This window comes from Lichenostomus cassidix, chromosome 1Aa (assembly GCF_008360975.1).
Source record: "Lichenostomus cassidix isolate B80296 chromosome 1Aa, HeHo_3.0, whole genome shotgun sequence".
NCBI classification, from domain to species: Eukaryota; Metazoa; Chordata; class Aves; order Passeriformes; family Meliphagidae; genus Lichenostomus; species Lichenostomus cassidix.
In genome coordinates, this window is record NC_139480.1 from 43,827,292 (window position 1) to 43,846,725 (window position 19,434).

The 19,434-nt window shown below is 38.2% G+C and overlaps 2 protein-coding genes across 4 annotated transcripts in view; one reads left to right on the plus strand and one right to left on the minus strand.

Annotated features, from left to right (window-relative positions):
• ELK3 (ETS transcription factor ELK3) overlaps window positions 1-4,626 on the plus strand; it is a 35,050-nt gene extending 30,424 nt beyond the window's left edge. The window contains exon 5 of the mRNA XM_085046949.1: window positions 1,694-4,626. Coding sequence (XP_084903075.1) covers window positions 1,694-1,792 — 99 coding nt within the window. The 3' untranslated portion in view covers window positions 1,793-4,626. The remainder of the gene's footprint in view (window positions 1-1,693) is intronic.
• A 2,680-nt stretch (window positions 4,627-7,306) lies between these two features.
• The window catches only part of CDK17 (cyclin dependent kinase 17), a 90,864-nt gene continuing 78,736 nt past the window's right edge, over window positions 7,307-19,434 (minus strand). For all 3 annotated transcript variants that reach the window (XM_085046938.1, XM_085046927.1, XM_085046934.1), the window contains 10 exons: window positions 18,888-18,982; window positions 18,155-18,217; window positions 15,265-15,388; window positions 14,169-14,289; window positions 13,556-13,653; window positions 13,171-13,276; window positions 12,331-12,373; window positions 11,363-11,453; window positions 11,063-11,140; window positions 7,307-10,640 (listed from right to left, as the gene is read on the minus strand). In XM_085046938.1, coding sequence (XP_084903064.1) covers window positions 10,603-10,640; window positions 11,063-11,140; window positions 11,363-11,453; window positions 12,331-12,373; window positions 13,171-13,276; window positions 13,556-13,653; window positions 14,169-14,289; window positions 15,265-15,388; window positions 18,155-18,217; window positions 18,888-18,982 — 857 coding nt within the window. In that variant the 3' untranslated portion in view covers window positions 7,307-10,602. The remainder of the gene's footprint in view (window positions 10,641-11,062; window positions 11,141-11,362; window positions 11,454-12,330; window positions 12,374-13,170; window positions 13,277-13,555; window positions 13,654-14,168; window positions 14,290-15,264; window positions 15,389-18,154; window positions 18,218-18,887; window positions 18,983-19,434) is intronic.

Here is a 19,434-nt window from a genome sequence, read left to right on the forward strand (position 1 = left end):
TCCTTAACCAAGGATGTGCCTCTCAGCATGACCTCAGTGTATGTAACAGCACAAAGGCAGCTGTCCACTCTCTCCTGACTGCCCAAATCCAGGGCTGGGCTTCAGCTCAAGTGCTTGCTCAGGTACTGTCTTCATGGGATAGTCAGTCTTTCTACCTCCAGCTGCACATGGAGCTCAGGGATCCATGTTTCCATGTTTCAGATAAACTCATTAATCCCTCCTGGACTTTAGTTTTGCACACATGGTTATGAACAGTAAGACATTTCATCTGAGAAGTGCCTGCGCCAAGGCCTGGAATGAACTTGTTTGGACACATGCTGGCCATTCTCTGGGGGAACTGAAAGTGAGGAGTGGCCTTGGCTTTCCCCTCTGAGAGACCCAAAGGGCCTAATAAATGACGTTTGATTCAAGCAAAGGCCACGGTGACAAGTTGTAGAGCACAAAGCCTCATTTTAACAGCAAATAGGAAACAAAAACCACAGCTGAAGCCTGGCCAACCCCACAGAGAACTGTTGGGTCAGCCAGTGTAGGTGTCAGGGCAGAGCTCTCCTCAGGCTGCCTGCCCAGGCCAGCCCACACTCCATGCAGCTGCCCAGGGAAGAGCTTGTAATCAGGTTCTGTTTTAATGCGTCTTGGCAGAAGTGATGGAAGCATTTCCTGAGGTTTGGTGTGATCAAAGCAGAGGTATCAGCCAGTCCTGGCCACACCAGGAGCAAGGTGCCAGACTTACAGGGGTGGTGGAACACAGGTATCATCAACCACCATCTTAGTGGAAGAGTAAACTTGTTATGAGCAGGTTATATGCATGTGGAGGGGGTGGCTACACCACAGTTGGCTGTCCAAGGACCGATCTGATAAGGGGTAAAAATACACCAGATGCTTGAAGTTGAGTGCTCTGTTGTTCAGCTCTGTCTCCCTCAAGCCAACAGAAACCCAGCACAGCTCATGAGCCTTGAGGCCAGATCAGTATCTACCACTGGGATAATTCCTGCCTCATGCTGCAGCAAGTTTATTCCACCTACTTGCTTTACTTTTTCTCAGGTCAGATGGTAAGAACTAGTCAGTATACACCACTGCAGGCAAGGTACAGTCACGGTGCCGTCATGAACTAGAAATACATGGCTTCTGTAGTAAGTTTTTTTGCACAGTATTTCAGAAGCAGCAGGTTAATATAAATAACAATACATTCTGCTTCACATGCTGAATGACCACATGTAGCTTATTTGTAGTTTCTAAGAGAATACAGAAACTTTAATTACTTTAGAGTAATTTTCCCCATGCCTTGTATCCCCAGTTGTACTTTTTCTGCCCCAAAACTACGTCTTAAGTTCCACTTTTGCAAAACTCTTTCCTGCATAAAAGAAAGACCAAAACGATGTATTGTAATTAATAGACTGGAGACTGAAAAACATTTTTGGAAGCAGAGTGGTCGGCAAAGATTTCTCTACAGCATTTGCTTTCCCAGGGTGATGACAAATGTACTATGTGAACTTTTATATAAAATACAGCCAATAACAGATTTCTATATCCTCGTGCATTGACAAATTATTCAAGTGCAGGCATTTGGTATATATCTTCCTGTATACACAGCTCTTGAAATCATCTGGAGTCAGTTGCTAATGCTAAATCCATGTGCTTCTTGGGCTGAATGTCTTGAGATAAAGAGTAATTTTTACCTCTTGGCCTCTTACAGTTTCCAACTCTGCTAAATGGTCACATACCAGTGCCACTCCCCAGTCTGGACAGAGCCTCTTCACCAGTACTGCTTCCTCCAAATGCTCAGAAATCCTGATGATGCCTCATCACACCAAGGATGTATTGGTGGATTTAACACTTCATTCCTATGGGCTAGTTTTTCCTGTGTCATGAGAAGGACATTGTGAAACCCTTTATTACTTTGGTTTGCACTTTTCATTACATGGATAATCTACTTTTATTATGTTAGCATTTTTCAACAGTGTTTATATATGAAAGTATATATAAATCTGTTATGCATAAAATGAATTATAATTTTTTTATATCATAGCTCTCGAGTGTTGAACACTTCAGTTGTTGATGAAGTACTTTTCGTAATGGATTGCAACAATGTATCTAACAGGGATGTGAAGCTTCTTTTTAATCCCTTTTTCTGCATATTACGCATTGTGCTTGTGTGAACTATAACCGGCTGTGCCTTCTTTTGCATAAAGTCATGTAAATGATTTATATATTTTCTAGTATTAAGATAAAAAGTTGAAAGAAAAAAATTAGTATTGAACAGCCCTATGGTAGTATTTCAGTATTTTCTCCACAGATAGGCCATATGATGCAGTGTATTAATATAACTTTGTATTAAGTGCTTTCAAAATGTATAAAAATAGCCTTATAATTTTTCTTTGCTGAAGTGAAAAACGTAATCCATGTTACAGTCAGGAGATGTAGTTCAGAGTAACAAAGCCACATTTACACACTAATGCCCAAGTTATTCTGTCAAATTGCAACAGGGAGGAACTGGGCTGTGTATGTTCATGAGACATTTCCAGCATTTGAGAGCACTTCTGTAAAAAAGGAGACATTGCTCAGATTTTATTTGGTCTATACTTCTTATGAACTGTCAACATTACAGCTGGAAAGAGTGCAGGTAATCTCTGTCCTCCCAGGGAATGAGGATCATTCCCGATAATTTCCAGGTGCTTTGTTCAGCTGTGCCAAGTGCCTTCTATTACTTCCCTGGAAAGACTACTGTAGCTACTCAAGCTCAGAAGGTCACATTTCCCCTTCCCCCAAAGCTGGAAAAGTTACAAGTCTGTAAATTGATGCCTGGTGCTTGCAAAGAGGCAGAGACTGTACATGTGGGATGTTTATGTATAAACAGCTGAATTCTGGATGAAAAAACAGCACTGTGTTACTATATACTTGCAACTTGAACTTACTGGGTATGTCCTCTACCTTGAGGGGATGGCTTAGTCATCTAAATGCCAGGTTAGGATTAGGCCAGACTCCCTGGCACCACAGACTCTAATCCTGGCAGGGCTGATGCAAATCTTCAGTTTTCTGAGGTGGCTAAATTGGCTTGAGTGCAGCTTTACTGTGTTGGTTTTTCAGATGAGACCTTAAAAGCCAACCCCAAATCCGATTCCTGTTTGTGACAGGTCATTCGAACCTCTACTTTGCTTCCTGGCCGAGCAGCTGGCCACAGTCCGTTCTTTTTGAAATGTATGCAGTGAGTTGTCTGCTAATTTTCTGCTTGGATGCATTTCAGTGATGATGTGTGTAGCTATTTGTAAAGTGCTTTTGGATCCTTCAACCTGAAAGGTGCTAAATAAACATTTTATTAATGCAGTTCTGATGTTGAAAAGCCATTTTTGGGGCAGAGGTGGTTGACAAAAGACAGCAGGAATCTTCCTCAGGCTGCTGGGTTGCACAACCAAAAATGACTGCTCAGTTCCACTTGCAGTGATAAAACCCTGCTGAATCCATGTAAGTGCAGCTGATAAACAGAGCCATTAAATGCCAGACACGAGGAGAACAAATGAACCGTTTGGGACATCATTTGCTTGACTCAGCGTTTCAAGAGCTCAAGATGTGCCACCCCACGGAGTCAAAAATAGAAGATGAACCTACGCAAAATTTATGAGTGAATGCAAATTTTATACAAAGTAAAATCAGAATAGGGTGGAAGAAAGGGCAGCATGTAACTGATGGGATTGATGAGGCTAGTGGAGATAAATCACAAGGGCTTGCAGATACAACATTTCTCTTCCAATGCATTCCTCCCAGGTACATGGAATATCTTTCAATAACCAAGTTAGAGAGAGGCAATTATTTCACACTACAGAGCCAACTCCTGCCTCATTTTTATAAAAACATGAATACCTGCTTATGCTTATAAGGCATGAGCAGCACCATAGGGCCTTGTCTTGCATGTACCAGTGCAGCTAATGGGAGAACCCAGCATGGAGACATCATGAGTTTCCCACTATGAGTTGAAGAAGATACTTACTCCTGAAAATAGTATTGAATATTACACTGCAAAAACCCAGATGAACCTGAGATCAGGGAGTGTGTGACAGAGAAGAGATTCTTAAAAGTACCTGGATTCTCATTATTTTATTTCTTCCGAGGTTTTACTACTAATAAGGCAGATTTTTTTCTTCTCAAAAGGCCCAACACACCTTCCCTCCCACTTTCCAGCCCTTAAATGATTTTGGATTTTTTTTTTGATAGCAGAAAACAGCAATTCTGTGACAAAATCCTATTTCAGAAGATTACTGGAAAGGATCTGAGAGAATCAAATAAAACAATGGAAGACACACAGAAACTGGAAAGAAGTGCTGTCTTCTCATCCTTGAGAGAATAAAAATAGCAAGAGAACAAATCTTCTGCTAGTTGACTTTTCAGTTGAAAAAAAACAGGCAAGATAAAATCTGCCTTCTAAATCAGTCAATAATATGGAACAAAAATTTTTGCTATTGGGAAGAATTTTCACAAATGAAGTCCAGCCTCTCAAGTCTAACACTTGTATGAAACACTAGACTGTTATTCCTTATGCTTTGAAGAAAATATTCCTTTGGTAATCTACTGAATTTTGTTAACAGGTATCTTTTTAACTGTAGAGAAAAATCAAATAAATGTTTTTAAAATAAATACTGTGGAAGTGTCAGTATTTCTGTGACATGGAGAGCTCCAGGTCAACAATCCTGGGGAACACAATGGGAGTGATTCACTCTTCCATATTCTTGGTAGTAATTGCAATTTGATCATTCTTGGGGGATTTATGGTAAGATTTACCTTATTCATGCTTTAGCAATACACAAAAAGTTCCCAGTACTGCATAGGCTGGGTGCATGATTAGGGTATTTTTGGCTTACCTGCACTTTGCTGCCAGAAAAGCAAGTATCCCCCAGCAGGGCCACAGCTACAGGGGAGCTTTGCCAAGGGCTTGTGCACACCTTTGGCTCTGCACAGGTAAGCAGCTTCAGTTCTAAAGAAAACCTTCCAGGTGGGGAAAACTGTGATGCGTGATAAACTGTAGGAAAAGATCTGACACACAACCATTATGTCAAGAAAGAACAATTTGTTTTGTCTAAAACAATTTGTTTTGAATAAAACTGGTCTCATCAGACAAGCCCTTCTCCATCTGGAAATACCTACCAAAGAAGTAAAGATTTCTGTTTAAAGGGGAGGTGGTCCTTTCAAGCAAGACTATAGGGTTAATTTTAACAGAACAACTCTGCATTAAGAGGCTGTGTGATCTCGTGCCTGCAGGAAACATCTTCAGAAGCCATCATGACACCCAGATGAATTTAGAAAAGGCACAGTAAGCACAGGTAGTCTTTTATGTAAGGGCATAGCTATTCCCTTCTCATCTTCAGACTGTCTGTATATCCTGTAGGATAAACAAACATGGGTTCCTCAGATTTAAGCATATCCCTCCAAAGTCATCAGAAAACAACTTTAAAAATCCCTTTTAGCCCCAAACTGTAACTGCTCTTACCAATTAATGTGTGAGTGCTCTGCCTACACAGATGGAGTAGAAACCTATTTCTTGAGGGCAAAGAGACTGACAGCACTAATGAGAAGCAGTATGAATTTATTTAAATGAAAAAAGCAGAATGAACGTCATTCTGGATGGAGGAATCAGCATCAGGACTGGAGCAATCAGCATCATGGCCTGCCTTGGGTGGGGGCTGGTATTTGAGAAAGCATCCTAGAAGAGAGGATTCCAGGATATGCTGGAGTTCTTTTGTGAAAAATTCCCATCAGTTCACATTCATTCTGCAAGAAGCACAAATGCATAAATGCAACCTTAAATATTCCTAACATGGCTCCAGGCCAGCTACCCCCTCCTGCAAATCAAATAACGAGACAGCGAAGAAAGGAAAAAAGAGCCTTTGCAAGAACAAGCTCAGGGTGAGAAAGAGGAGGGGCAGGTGGCAGCACAGATGCTGCCATCCAAGGCCTGGAGGGAGGTGCTCTGCAAGAGCACGCTGGAGAAGAGACAGGGAAGAGCATTCTCCCTGGTTTGCAAGCCACAGCAATGGTAATTCCATCAGCAGAAAGATCCCACTGCAACAAACGAAGGAACTCCATAGCTCTCTGGGGAAAAATGTGTTTCAAGGCATGGCATCTGAGCCAAGTAAGACTCTTATTTCATTAGGGGGACGATGAAAGTGATGTGCTCAGGCAGGCCTGCTTCTTGAGTGAGCTTGGAGGATGCAACCAGCACAATAAATGAAGCAGTTACTTACCACAGTAGCACGTGTTTATGTGTGCATTCACAATTTAAGTTTGCTCAAAAGGTAAAGAAATTGAGTTAAGAGATTTTAGAAAACATGCAAAAATAGTGAGAAATTGTTCGTGTTTTCCACTAACATCAATCTTACTCAGTTTGTGAGAGAAGCACAGTACTGCCCAGTCAAAGTCACATACAGGAGATTTAAAAACCCAGTCTAGAATATTTGAACTCTAATCCCAGTTCTGAAAACCGCCAGGTTCCCACTATGGCTGAGAATGGGACTATGATTTCTCTGCAGCTGAACTCCACAGATGAAAAAGCTGCATGGTAGGAATTCCAAAGCCCATGTATCTGCTTGGCTTTTATACTTTTCACAATCATCCCAGCTGTACAGTTAGAGCTTACCTACAGTGTTCCAACTGCTACACACTTCCTCTATGTTTCATAATTACACTTCTTGTCAATCTCCTAAACTGGTATGACATGGATACTGATGAGATACATGGATGTTGGTGAACACAAAGGCCAAATGGGAGCATTAGTTCTCTAACAGCCCAATCTCTGAAAAAATAAAAGTAAAAACTGCATAAATTAAACATTCAAGTTCCTTCCCAAAATTAAGGCATTTCATAGAAATGTTATATTTGTTTTAAAGCCAAAATTTCTGAAGGTAAATAAGGTACTGAAATGTGCTAACAGGGTGCATGAATTACTTCAACTCTGCACATTAGTGACCAGATAAAATGATCACATCACTGACAAGGTAAATTCTGATTTATGTTCAGTGTCACCATGTGCTGTAGCTCTGTATTTCCATACCCTGATTTGTTTGGATTTCTTTCAAGTCTGACCTTAATTCCGAGTATTTCCTGGGTTTATAAGACTTAGCCTGGGGATATTTACAACATACCTTTCATATATTTTGTCCTCAATAATGGAATGTATTCCTAACCTTAATTCCATTTTAACATTGCAGAACAGACACAATGTATCTTTATTACACTGAAAAACTCATGCACAAACAACAAGCAAGCAGCCCAAAGAACACTACCTTGCCGTTTGTCAAATGATTTGCAAATACAAAGTATGTTGATTCTTTAATAATTGTTTATTTTAACTTTTATTGCCCAATTCAGGGATACACTCTGGCTACTTAATGCTGTGGTAAAGCAGCACAAAAATAACACAGCCATGTTGAATGCACGTTCCACTAGAGCATTGCTGAGCTGTTGGTTTGCCCCTTCCATCTCCCACCCTGTCCTGTCAATCCCCATCTCCCACCCACCCTCTCTCCCCTTCTACCTTCACCTGCACCTGAATGCAACACATCACCAGCACCTGCCTCTGTCCTGGCTTCCAGCCCACCTTCCTCTGACACACACCTACACCCACACCTCGCCACCCCTGCCCTGGGCTAGCTGGGACACACCAGGTATCTTCTAAAAATAACTACCTAAAATCACCCACGACTTGCAGGCTATTTCTCGTTAACTGATCGCTCATCTTCAAGCACTGGTGGTCATATCAAACACTGAAAGTCATCCATTTTTAGTGACTCTCTGCTTGGTTTTCGTCACACTTGAGGTCTTGTCCCAGAAAGGCCAACACTCCGACAGTTAGTTCTTGGGACAGTGAAACCAAGTCTGTAGCACCTGACTGCCAGACAGGAGGCAGAGCACCGAATTCCACGAAAAGGATGTAAGAGATGCCCAGCAGCTTCAGACTTGCTGACTACTGCCCCAAACAGGCAACTGCCACAGAACTGTCTCTGCTGATGCAGGAATTTCAGTAATAGACAATTTAAAAAAGCCCCAAACTGGCTTAACCACAGACGCCAAGTTTCTTAAATATGTTCTTTAAAGCTATCTCCTAATGAAGAACACAGATTCACTTGTAGGTCCTTAGAAAAAATTTCTTTATAAACAGACTGCTTTAATTTCATGGAAGATCTTTTCATCTGTAACGAAAAAGCTGAATTCCTACTTAAAATGGAACATCCTTTTGTTAGCCGCAGCTGATCCCTTTCTAAGTTTATTAATGCACTTCATTTTACCAGGTAAACCTTTAAGTCCTTTACTCATTAGTGTCACATTATTACTTGTTCTTTTATGACCTATAAAGTATTACTGTTCTAGAAATGCTAAATCCCACATTTATCCACAGTGACCATTTACTCTATCTTCGCTACTTCTGTAAAAAAAGGAGATGTTTTTCTGATACTTCTGTCTTCAACACCATCACATCTACAACGTATTTCCTACAAAGTTAATCGGTATAAAATCTAGATCAGATCCATAGCAACTATAAAAAAATATATAACAACTATTTCAGGACAAGGTTTTTCATCAGTGCCAACTCCGCCTCTGCCACAGGCGCAGTGCTCCCGCTGGGATCAGGGAGCCCCACGCACACACCTGACACTCGTGTTCTGCTCCCAGGCCGTGCGACACGCAGGGCTTGCTCACCAACCCTCAGACTGTGGACCACGCTACTGAGAAGGTCCTGAGCAGCCTCGGTCACTGATGTCACTTCTCACTGCCACTACTGCTGCACTGAACGAACCAAAGGAGAGGCCAAAGACAAGAGCAGGAGCTCCCACCACACACAGACCTCGCTAAGCGCTGCCAACAATGCCCCCAGAACCGCGAGCTCACTTCATCTGTATTTTTAACAACACAGGGCTTTTGTTATTATAAATTTCAAAACAAAACCAAAGAATTCCACATAATATTTATACTTTCAAAAGTACAATATTAATACAGGTCGGTCAGTTAGAAATAACAGCAGTTTGTTAGGTCTACAAGATTTAACGTAAAACCGGTTTACAAATGCTGAAAAGCAGTAGTGGTCCAATAGTCACCGTTACACATGAATTTCTCTCTTCCAGAAAATAAAATAAAAAAAAATTCCCAATTCAAATTTACTAGTATCAATGAAATATTAATAAAACACCCCCAAACATGCCACAATCACTATTCACAAATAAAGTTAAAATGAAATATACAAAAATTCACTTAATACTGTTAAATAACAATAAACTACAAGATTTCCTGAACAGAAATGGTAGGACCCCTGAACGTTTTACAGTGAATGTCAGGAAAAATTAAGTTACCTATGACTATTTTCATGATATACCAGCCAAAGATTTACATGACCATTTCAAAATATACCAATAAAGATTTACAGTCTCTTTAAGATGCACTAAACAAATAGGTTCATAAAGGTGAACACAAATGCTTAAAAATACTGTAACCATCACCAAGGGTGTACTTATGATACTCACTGAGATGCATAAGCATAGTAGTAATATGTTTACTATCTCTGGAAAACAGGTAACATCTAAGATCTGAAAAACTCTCTAAGTTCCCATTGTAAAAGCTCTGTAGCAGAGTGAGTTCTTCTCAAGTACAAACTTGCATCTTTCCAGTTGATTTCAAGTGAATAATGCACAAATGGGAGAGCAACAAGGTGGGAAAAGCGTGACATTATTCCCATGTTTGCGTAATTAGTTGTCCTGTTCCTCTGTAATGAAAAGTAAGCCAGGGTCCAACATATATGAATTGTCTTTTTACTATTTGTATTTCTAAGTTAAAAACAAGGTAAAAAAGTTATTGTTTCTGCAGGCCCCATATGCACAACAATGTGCAAATATGTTATGCTGGAGTAAGCCTGACAAAATGTCCAGCCTCCATGCTCTAATTTATCAATAACTAACATAGGATCTGAGAGCAAATCATAGTTACTTTTCACTTGTTTGAATCAACCTTCACACCATGTGCTTTTCAAAAACATAATATGCATTATAATTTTTCAACTATTTCAACACATACTTCCAATGTTAAATAAGGAATTAAGTGCCAAAAACTTAGAGCATTAAAGATGGCTCACCTATAGCCAAGCAAAGCTAAGTTTACATTCCAGGAAACACTGCAGTTTAAGAAATACAAAAAAACCCCGCAGCAGTAGAACATTTTATCAAGAGAAACAGATGCATTCACATATTATAAAGCCATTGCAACTTCTTCAGGCATGGAACTGTTGTGTTAACTATACAGACAGTAGTTATTTAGCAGCAATGATTCCGCAATAAATAATGCACTGTGTTTCTCAGTCCTGCACAAAAATTGCAGCTACAGTTACATCAACAGCTGTAACCTACTGGCTCTAGTGGCAGAGGAGACCTTAAAACCAACTGTACAAAAAATTGTCACACTGTGACAACAAATATAAAAACATAATTTGCAGGTTGGAAATAAAAAGACTCCACTGTGAAGAGGACAGTGTAGACAAACTGCGATTCCAAGTCCACCAACAGAAAGCACTGCCTTCGGATCCGAGTCCTTGATCGACAGGATAGGCTTGGGCTTGGCTCTGCACAGCCCACTTTAGAAAAGCATGCTCTGCCTTCTGTTCTTCCCATGTCCTGCAACACAACACGGACCATGGTAAGAAACCGAAGCGTTTGCACAACGGGGTATTAAATTATTATCCAGATCTTCGTTCTATTTCAAGACAACACCCTTAGTGCTTCAACCTGCATCAGCATCTTTCTTCTACTGTGCTCATTGCATTGCTTTTCACTTTGCCACTGTTCACCCTCACACAGTACTGGTTTGAAACTCCAAAACGCTTTCATGATCACAGTCCCTGCCCATCCCGAGTAAAACCCACATTTTTCTGTGCACCTAGCTTATGTTTCTCTACAGGAATGTGGTTAAATCATTCTTGATTTTTTTTTTTTCAGTACATTCACACAAATCAATTTAACAAAGCATTTTTCCATTCCAAATGCCTCTGGCACAGCACTCTTTTAGCAAGCATGAGAAAATATAAAGCTTCCCATACCGGTCTCTGGGTAAGCTGAATTTCGAAAGCCAGGGTCTTTTTGCAGCTGAATCTCTTTTAGACTGAATATTGAAACACCTGGAATGTAACAAAGAAATTAATTAATATCCAAACATAACTATGTTTTATTCACCAAAATAATATTCTCAATTATATAGTTTAGACAAAAGAAGTTTGCAATTCACAAATATGTAAGTCAATAGATGTCAGGATTCTTAAATTAGAGTTTTTCCTTACACAATGTATTTAGCTTTAATGCACAATTTTAACAATACTCTGCTACTTTACTACTCCTCTTACTTTCAGGCAGAGTGTGTATTCTTGTTCCAAGACTTCTGAAGTATGCATGTTTCATGGCCTCTTCTGCTGAAATTCTCTTCTTTGATTCATACTATTAATATAAAAACATACAAGTGTGTTGGTTTCCATTAAAAATCTCCTTGCATCGAGTGATTTCATCAAGGGGAGAAAGAGTTTGCTCGGTATTTCCCATAACTCACTAGGACAATAATTTTTTTCACTACTTTCATCTCACACGTGAAAATCTAATGTGTTATCAGAATCAGTACTGCCAACATATAACAAGATTGCTAAAATAGTAAAAATAACTTTTGTAAATGGATGCAGGCCAAAACTTCACCTAATCTTTATTTATAGATGGTACAATGATTAGATGTCTCCTGCTTGGCATCTGTGCAATTCTAGACAAGGATGTAGACATTTAAAAAGCTGCATACAAATTAATTTACAGTGCTGCACCTACTCAAAATGTAGGAAGTAGCCTTCCATCTTGCTTTCACCTAATTTCTAATGCAGATTCAAAGATGAAACCCACATTCCACTTCACCTTTTGAATACAGTTGCAACATCAAGGGGTAATATTACACCCTAGTAACTCCTTCTCCAGTACTAAATTCAGTTCATCATTACAGAAATTCAGCATTTGTATTTAAAAGTTCTGGTTTAATACCATATTTCACAAGAGATTTAGTTTTTTTCAGGGAACTGCTAACATAGAATAATTCTATTTTTACAAAAGGTAATAAGAGAAGAAATCGTTTCTGGGGGGAAAAAAAAAGCAAGCATCAGTTTTTTAATTCTCACACTACACTGGCTTCTTCCCACATCTCCCACCCACTACAGACTCAGCTACACATTCCTTTGAGACATATCTAACAGATAACCTGGCTTTTAATAAATTTTGTACATAATATATTAAAACTTTAAACTTGCACGGTTATAAAGTAAAGCCACAAAACACATCTTACTTGAAGGAACTTCGCTATCAATTCAATTCCTTCCGTGTCTAGCCTAAAAATAAAAATATTTTAAAAAATTAAAAGTCATTGAACTGTATTTATGAAAGTAAAACTGCAAAGGATCTGACTTTATTAAATTATATCAAACCTGAAAATTATATCTAAGCATGGAAGTGATTTCACCTAAAGAACATTTATTCATGTTAATGTGAATACATATGAGTCCTAATATCTCAGAACAAGACTATTTGGAAAACACTGGGGACACACAAATCCTGAGTTTGGATTGTCATTTACTAGGTTGAGCTGGATCATTTATTTGATTTTTTAAAAAATTATTTCTTTAAAGCTCAACATTACTCATTTATTAGAGGGACACAATGTTACACCTTCTTCTTCAAAGTCAACAAAAACAGTCTTTGTTATTAAGTTTATTTATAATAACTGCTCAGACGACCCTTCACCTTCCTCATTATGGTTTTAAAATTATTACAAAGAACTGCTCAAGGAAGCTTGACCATTTCAACAAAAGGCCTGGGCCTATTATAAAACCAGAAGAGTATCTGTGTTCTTTAGGAAATGCTGTGTGAATTCTCCTACTATGGAGACATTATTAATCGGAATTTATAATTCCATAGGTCACTAAGGAGATGAGGTACCCGGAATGATATTAGAAAAAGTAATCACATAGTACCAGGTTCTGCTTTGCATTGTCATCTGCCCACAATAACACAACTCATGAATAGTTTTACACCATTCAGTGGCAGATTGTACTTGGAAATGCATTCCCACTTAGGAATATGCAAAGCCAAAGGGATGCGTATTTTCTGTTAATAAAACACAAAGTACCTTGGTGCATGGTTGATGAGAGGTTGTGATTTATACTTGGGAAAGTTGTAGTTTCTAAATTCATCACTGGAAGAAATGCCTGGCCATGTTTCTTGACATGGAGTTCCTGCATTTAGAAGCAGTAACAAATTCAACTTAAAAAATGTAAACAAACAACTTTGACATGAAAAAGAGTTTAATTCTGTAATTTAATGGAGAAAGGGGAAAAATCATTCAATATATTCATTTTGCACATCTATGATGTGCAAACTCAGCTGTACACTCAGCTGAATAATTTTTCATAACCTTCATTACAATGCAATATAGAATATTGTTTAGAGATAAGTATCTACAGTTCTCATACAAATGTGGCACATTAACATTATGGCTAAAACTGTCTATTTACCCAGAAGCCTGAAAATTAAGTGCAGTTCATCTTCAACGGTCGAACCAGGAAAAAGAGGCCTTCCTGATGCCATTTCAAAGAATATGCATCCGACGCCCCTTTATAAAGACACAGAAAAAGATAAAGCAAACGTAATCCTACCATTTCAGCTAATAAAGATTTCTGCGATTTCTTTTCAATTACAACAAATTACTGGTTGTTAGCCACATGCTGCTAGTAAAATATTTAGAAGGATGTCTAGCAACTGAAGAGCTGTCAAAGAATAAACAAAACCTGTGTCATAGCTGTATTATATCCTCTTCCTTCAGATGTTGAGTTAATCAATTTTACTAAAGTTCATATCACATTACCCTGTCACTAGGAGAAGGCTTGGTCTTTCCCCAACACTCTGGGCCTAATGCTTGCTTACTCTGAGCAATAAAAAAGTACTCTGCATTTTCAGAGAGGAATAGCATCTTCCCTGTCTACCAATCCATTCCCTAAAAATCTAACTCAGCTGTAGCCTACAAAAATTCAAAGCTTGAGCATATGAATGTTACTGTTTAACAGCAAAGTTGACATTTTTTCAACCTGACTCAGAACAAAAAAGAAAATTAGACAAAGCTATACAAACCACATGTCAATCTGAGTTGAATACTCTGAAGATCCAAGGAGAACATCAGGTGGTCTGTACCATAATGTGACAACTTCATTGGAATAGGTCTTTGTAGGAACAGACTTTGCTCTTGCCAATCCTTAATAAAAAGGGAAATGAAGTCATGTGCACCTTGCTGAAATCCTTTTTGTATGAAATTAACAAAGTATTTTTAAGACCTTATTATACTTGCTAAATACCTTCTCTTAAGGTTATTTAGGGCTGTAATAGATTTCTACAACTTGTGATTGCCTTTTGGTATTTGTGGCAATCTAATGGGCAGTATTTTTAAGCACAGAAGAGAGGTAAACAGATCAAAACCTGGACTAATCCTGTAAATGTTATTAAATCAACACAGCATTAGATCGAGATGATACCTTCCTGTGGTGAAAACCTTCTACACTATTTCTGGAAAATTACATTGCAAAAGGCAGAAGGCAACAAACAACTAAATGGTGGAAACAGACCACATCAGTGCTGGATCAGCAGGGGTTTTCCATTCTAACATTGTCAATTTGTCAGCAGTATCTTCAATAAAATTCAAGTCTATCACATTAGATGTAATCTTCTGAGCAACCTTCATTCACACAGAAGGGGTAAAACCAGAGGCAGCATAACTTTTGAAGGATTTTCCAGACACAGAAGGTAACAGGAAAATGTGAATGCCCCACTCTACTGTAAATCCCAAGGAATTTGGTCTATCAGTGAGAGAGCACTACCTGGCAGTTTAGAACATGAACAAACCCTTTCTCTTCCCTGTCACAGTTACTCTGCTTTAGGGTGACTGGGGAGTGTTAAGAGAAGGAACATGATCTCCACCTTAAGGATTTGACCAAGTATTAATTCCACAGGAAGCTGTAAGACTACTTTCAAATTGCAAGGCAAGTGACAGTATTACCTATACAGGTATTACTCTGATTACTTACACCCTGTGAAAGGCTGGCTTTCACGTTCCATTTGAGAACACCCAAATTCACTACAGACCCAATGTACTCATTTCTCCTTTATATGGAAAAATGAGTTTCCTTTGTTGAGAGAAAAAAAATATTTATTAGAGAGTGATTTCAGGCCATACCAAAGTCTGCAAGCTTCAGTTCTCCTTTCTCATTAATTAGTAGATTTTGTGGCTTCAAGTCTCGATGTAACACCTTTCTCCTGTGACAGTATGCCAATCCACGAAGAATCTGATACAAAAACAGCTACAAAAGAGAAAAATTACATAAATTAGACAAAAAATGTTAATCTACATATTACATTACTAGAACATTACTTCCATGCCCATTTGGGCACTGGAGAGTTAAGTATTGTAAGTAGGACAAAATTACTTCTCTAAAAGTGAGTTACTCTCCCTATGAGCACATTCTGAACATCTTCACTATTGTTCAAAGATTTAAAATCCTTTTATGCTAATGCACTGCGTTAACACCATATTTTACAACGAAGACTTTAAGAGCAATTTGTTCTGTTTAACTGAAGAGAAACACAGGCCTATTTATTTTTAAAGTAAGCATTTACCACTGCTCTTCCCCACACCAGTGTATTTAAAGATAACTGACTATATACTCAAGCTCCCTTCTGCCACAGAGTCCCTTCTGAAAATGCAGCTCAGCAGACTTTCTATCCAACTGTGCTAAACTGTGTAAAGAACATCTTGGCATGCTGCTGGAAAAATACATGGAGATTCACAGACTTAGGGAAGATGGAGAAATGAGTAAATCAGGATTATTCAAACAGCCACACTGCCTCTGGCATTTATATTCATCCTCTCACCTTGACACACACAGGTTTATTTTAATCCTTTGGAACAGCAAGCCAAGCAAACAACTTAAGTCATGCATATCAGTGCTGCACATATATAGATATAAAAGTAGTATGGGGTGAAGAAAGGTTTAGCAGCGGGCAGCCAAGCAAGTCACTGTATCACTGCATTAAGAACTAATACTTTGCAGTTTCTGTATGTGTAAGGGGTCTGATCTTGAACATGGGACTTTTGGGTAGCCATTGCTGGCATTTACCACACAGCAGTCCTCAGCCAGCATAGGTAATCAAATGTACAACGAAAAAATATAGAGCATTACAGAAAGCAATGTGACAAATTCATCATGTAACAGGACCTCTGAGGAAAAACACTAAAACATTTTTATATGACCATGTCCTAACACATCGATTTATTTCTGCACCAAGTGACACCACCAAATATTTTTTCATAAACTGGACAAATGCACAGCAGGTGTAGTTACATCCATCTGTTCTCAGTCTGCTGACACGGGATTTATTTGTGCTAGAAAAACAGGAACTGGGATTGATTTCTTTCTCTTTGCTTTCTTTTCTGAAAAGCAGAATGAGAAGCAACAAGTCTTGTTCCCTCTACTAACATCCATACTGTTGCAGGGGTAGTCAGTCCTAGCTTTATTATCAGGACTTCAACAGAAATCAATGGCCTTCCCTAATGTACACTGGGACTGCAAGGACTAGTCAAGAGTGCAAAGCAGATTACTCTCCAGAAATTGTGAATCTTAACCACAGTTGGCACAGATCCTTTTGGGAATGCACAGGACACCATGTATTAACTCAAAATTTTGGTTGAGACACTAATACCTGCAGAGATCATATGTATCTTTGTTTTGTCAAAACACAAACCCCTAGAATTAGCTGAGGAATGTGAGGGGAGTGATGACAGAGAGGTCTCTCAAATGTTAATGATGACTCAAACCCCCACAGTTATTATAAGGTAAGCACCTACAGCTACCACAGCTAAGCAGCTGTTCTGGTTTCCCTGTGCCAAAGGTACTGACCATACAAATTTGCTCTTTGAGCATAGCTTAAACCATGGGCAAACAAGGAAAAACAGTTCCTCTGCTTAGCTCAGATTACCACAAGCAGATTCTGGCTTCTTCTCTAACTACACCTATAATAAGGGTCAGCCTCCCACTTACAGCTTCCCCTTATTTTTTTAAGCTTAAAGCACTGCTTATTAACTTGCAGATAATTAAAAACACAAGTGTAATTACGATTTTTGGTTGTCTCTCTGAAGCAGAAACGAATTAAAGAATTGCCCTTAGCAGACTCTCAGAGGAAGCAACAGAGTAGGTTACAGGCAGATGTCTTTCCCTAAAGACACTTACAGTAATGTGACAACAGAATCAAAGGGAAAGCTCATCAAACAGTAATCAGAATCTAGCCTGAGTGCCAAATCACTTCACCAATGTCACCACAGTACAGTACTCTGTTTGGAGCCCTGTTTCTAAAGGCCTAAGTATTAAAGAACATAAAGAGTTTCACCAGGTTTCCAAATAAAAACCTGTTTTTTATGGGAAAAGTAACACTTGACCCTGAGTTAGCTTCAGCAGACCAGACTGGAAACTGAGTTACTTGACTGGCCACAATCATAGGTAAAAGAAAAAGCAAATTAGGCCTTAAGGAAAATTATTTTAATTTTTTTTCTAATAGAAAGATAAAAATCACTCATTCTTAAATATGTATTTTCAGTTTCTTTCTTGTATGGTAGGCAGTGGCACCCAAAATCACATTCATGACTGAGGCTACATTCTCCTCAGTGTCCACATATAAATTTGAGGATATACCAAACTACAGACTTAGTAAATGCGTATAAAATAATGGAAGGACAAGAAGAGGTCAAAAGAGTTATGAATGTATTATTTTTTAGGACTTTTAAAGTTTTAGATATGTAACTTCAAAGAGAATGAAAACATATGAAGTTATATAATCTCATCTTTTCAATGTTTTAAACACATAAAACAAAAAGATACCATCTGATGTCAAATGTAGCTAAGTCAGGCCAGAAAGGAAGTTAAGTTTATTTATTTTATTTTTAAAATAAAGATTAAAGATTTAAAATAAGGGTTTTAAAATAAGATTTTTAAAATAAATCAGCTCCTGATTATTAAGTTCTCTGAAATTCTCAGGACAAAGCTAAGGCAGTCACAATCACCAAAAACACTCACCTTTACATTGTGCATACTCATGATATTACCACAGTCATCCATGTACTGCTTCAGGTCCTTGTCCTATCAAAACAGCATCATCACAGTTCAGTAAAATTGTGGGAAACAAATTACAGGAATATCACTTATTGTTGGAACTGAAATGATTCATCAGAAAAACGAGTTTTCTGCGAAAGATATTAAATGATAAAAACCCCAAAAGCCTGGACACAAATACCCCTGGCTTTCCAGAGGACAGAAATACCCATTTTCCAGCAAGCTGCATTGTCTCAGGCAACATTATTTGCTATTGCCTTCTCCTCCATCTGTGTGTGGCACAGTATTTTATAGAATTGGTATATTCTTCCATTACTGAGATATTACTTATATTCTCCAATTTCTTATTGAAAGTAAGCTATGTCACAAAAAAAAATATCATTGGAACAACAGTGTGATTACCATTTTATACCAATGATAATGATATTAATCATTTTGGAAAAGTAGACAGTTTGCTCAGGCAGACCACCACTATCTACCATTAATGAAACTCTGAAATTATCACAACAGTATTTACTAATTTATGGCAACTTAAGAACTGAATACACTATTCTTATTTTCAGCTGAATGACTGTAGATGCAGGAGAAAACTAGAAAAGCCCCAATAATTTAAAAAAGAGTACAGACTTTTGTCATGTTTCTGTTTCTTAGAAACAATAAATAAAATGTAAAGCTCACTAATTGTTTAAGCACTTACCAGGTATTCAAAAACAAGAGTCAAAGACTTGTCTGTGTGCACAATATCATGTAATGTAACAATATTTGCATGTTTCAGATCTTTTAATAATGACACTGCAAGAAAGAATAGTAAATATAAAATAAATAAGTGCAAAGCTCATGAGCAGTAAATGCAATTTCTAGTTAAGTTCATACATATAAGCTATTTGGGCTTTTTAAAATTAATATACATAATACTCATATAGACCAAGTTAATAAGAAAGGTATTTAATCAGAACACCAAACACACACCTGAGTAACAAACTTGTCTAAACTATACATTTCAGACAGAAGTGATTTAATAAAATATATTCTGAGTCCCTGAAAGTTACTTGCCATCAGCTGTCTAATTCAGTATTAAATCATCCACTTGCAGTACTGCATTTGAAGTCATAACCACCCTGCATAAAGTAAATAAATTTTAAACAAAGCTCTGAATATGTCTGGACTATAATTTTCCTCATCAATACTAATAGCAATTTCACTAATGTCCCAAGTAGCCTATGTATTTCCAAGTATTGATGGTG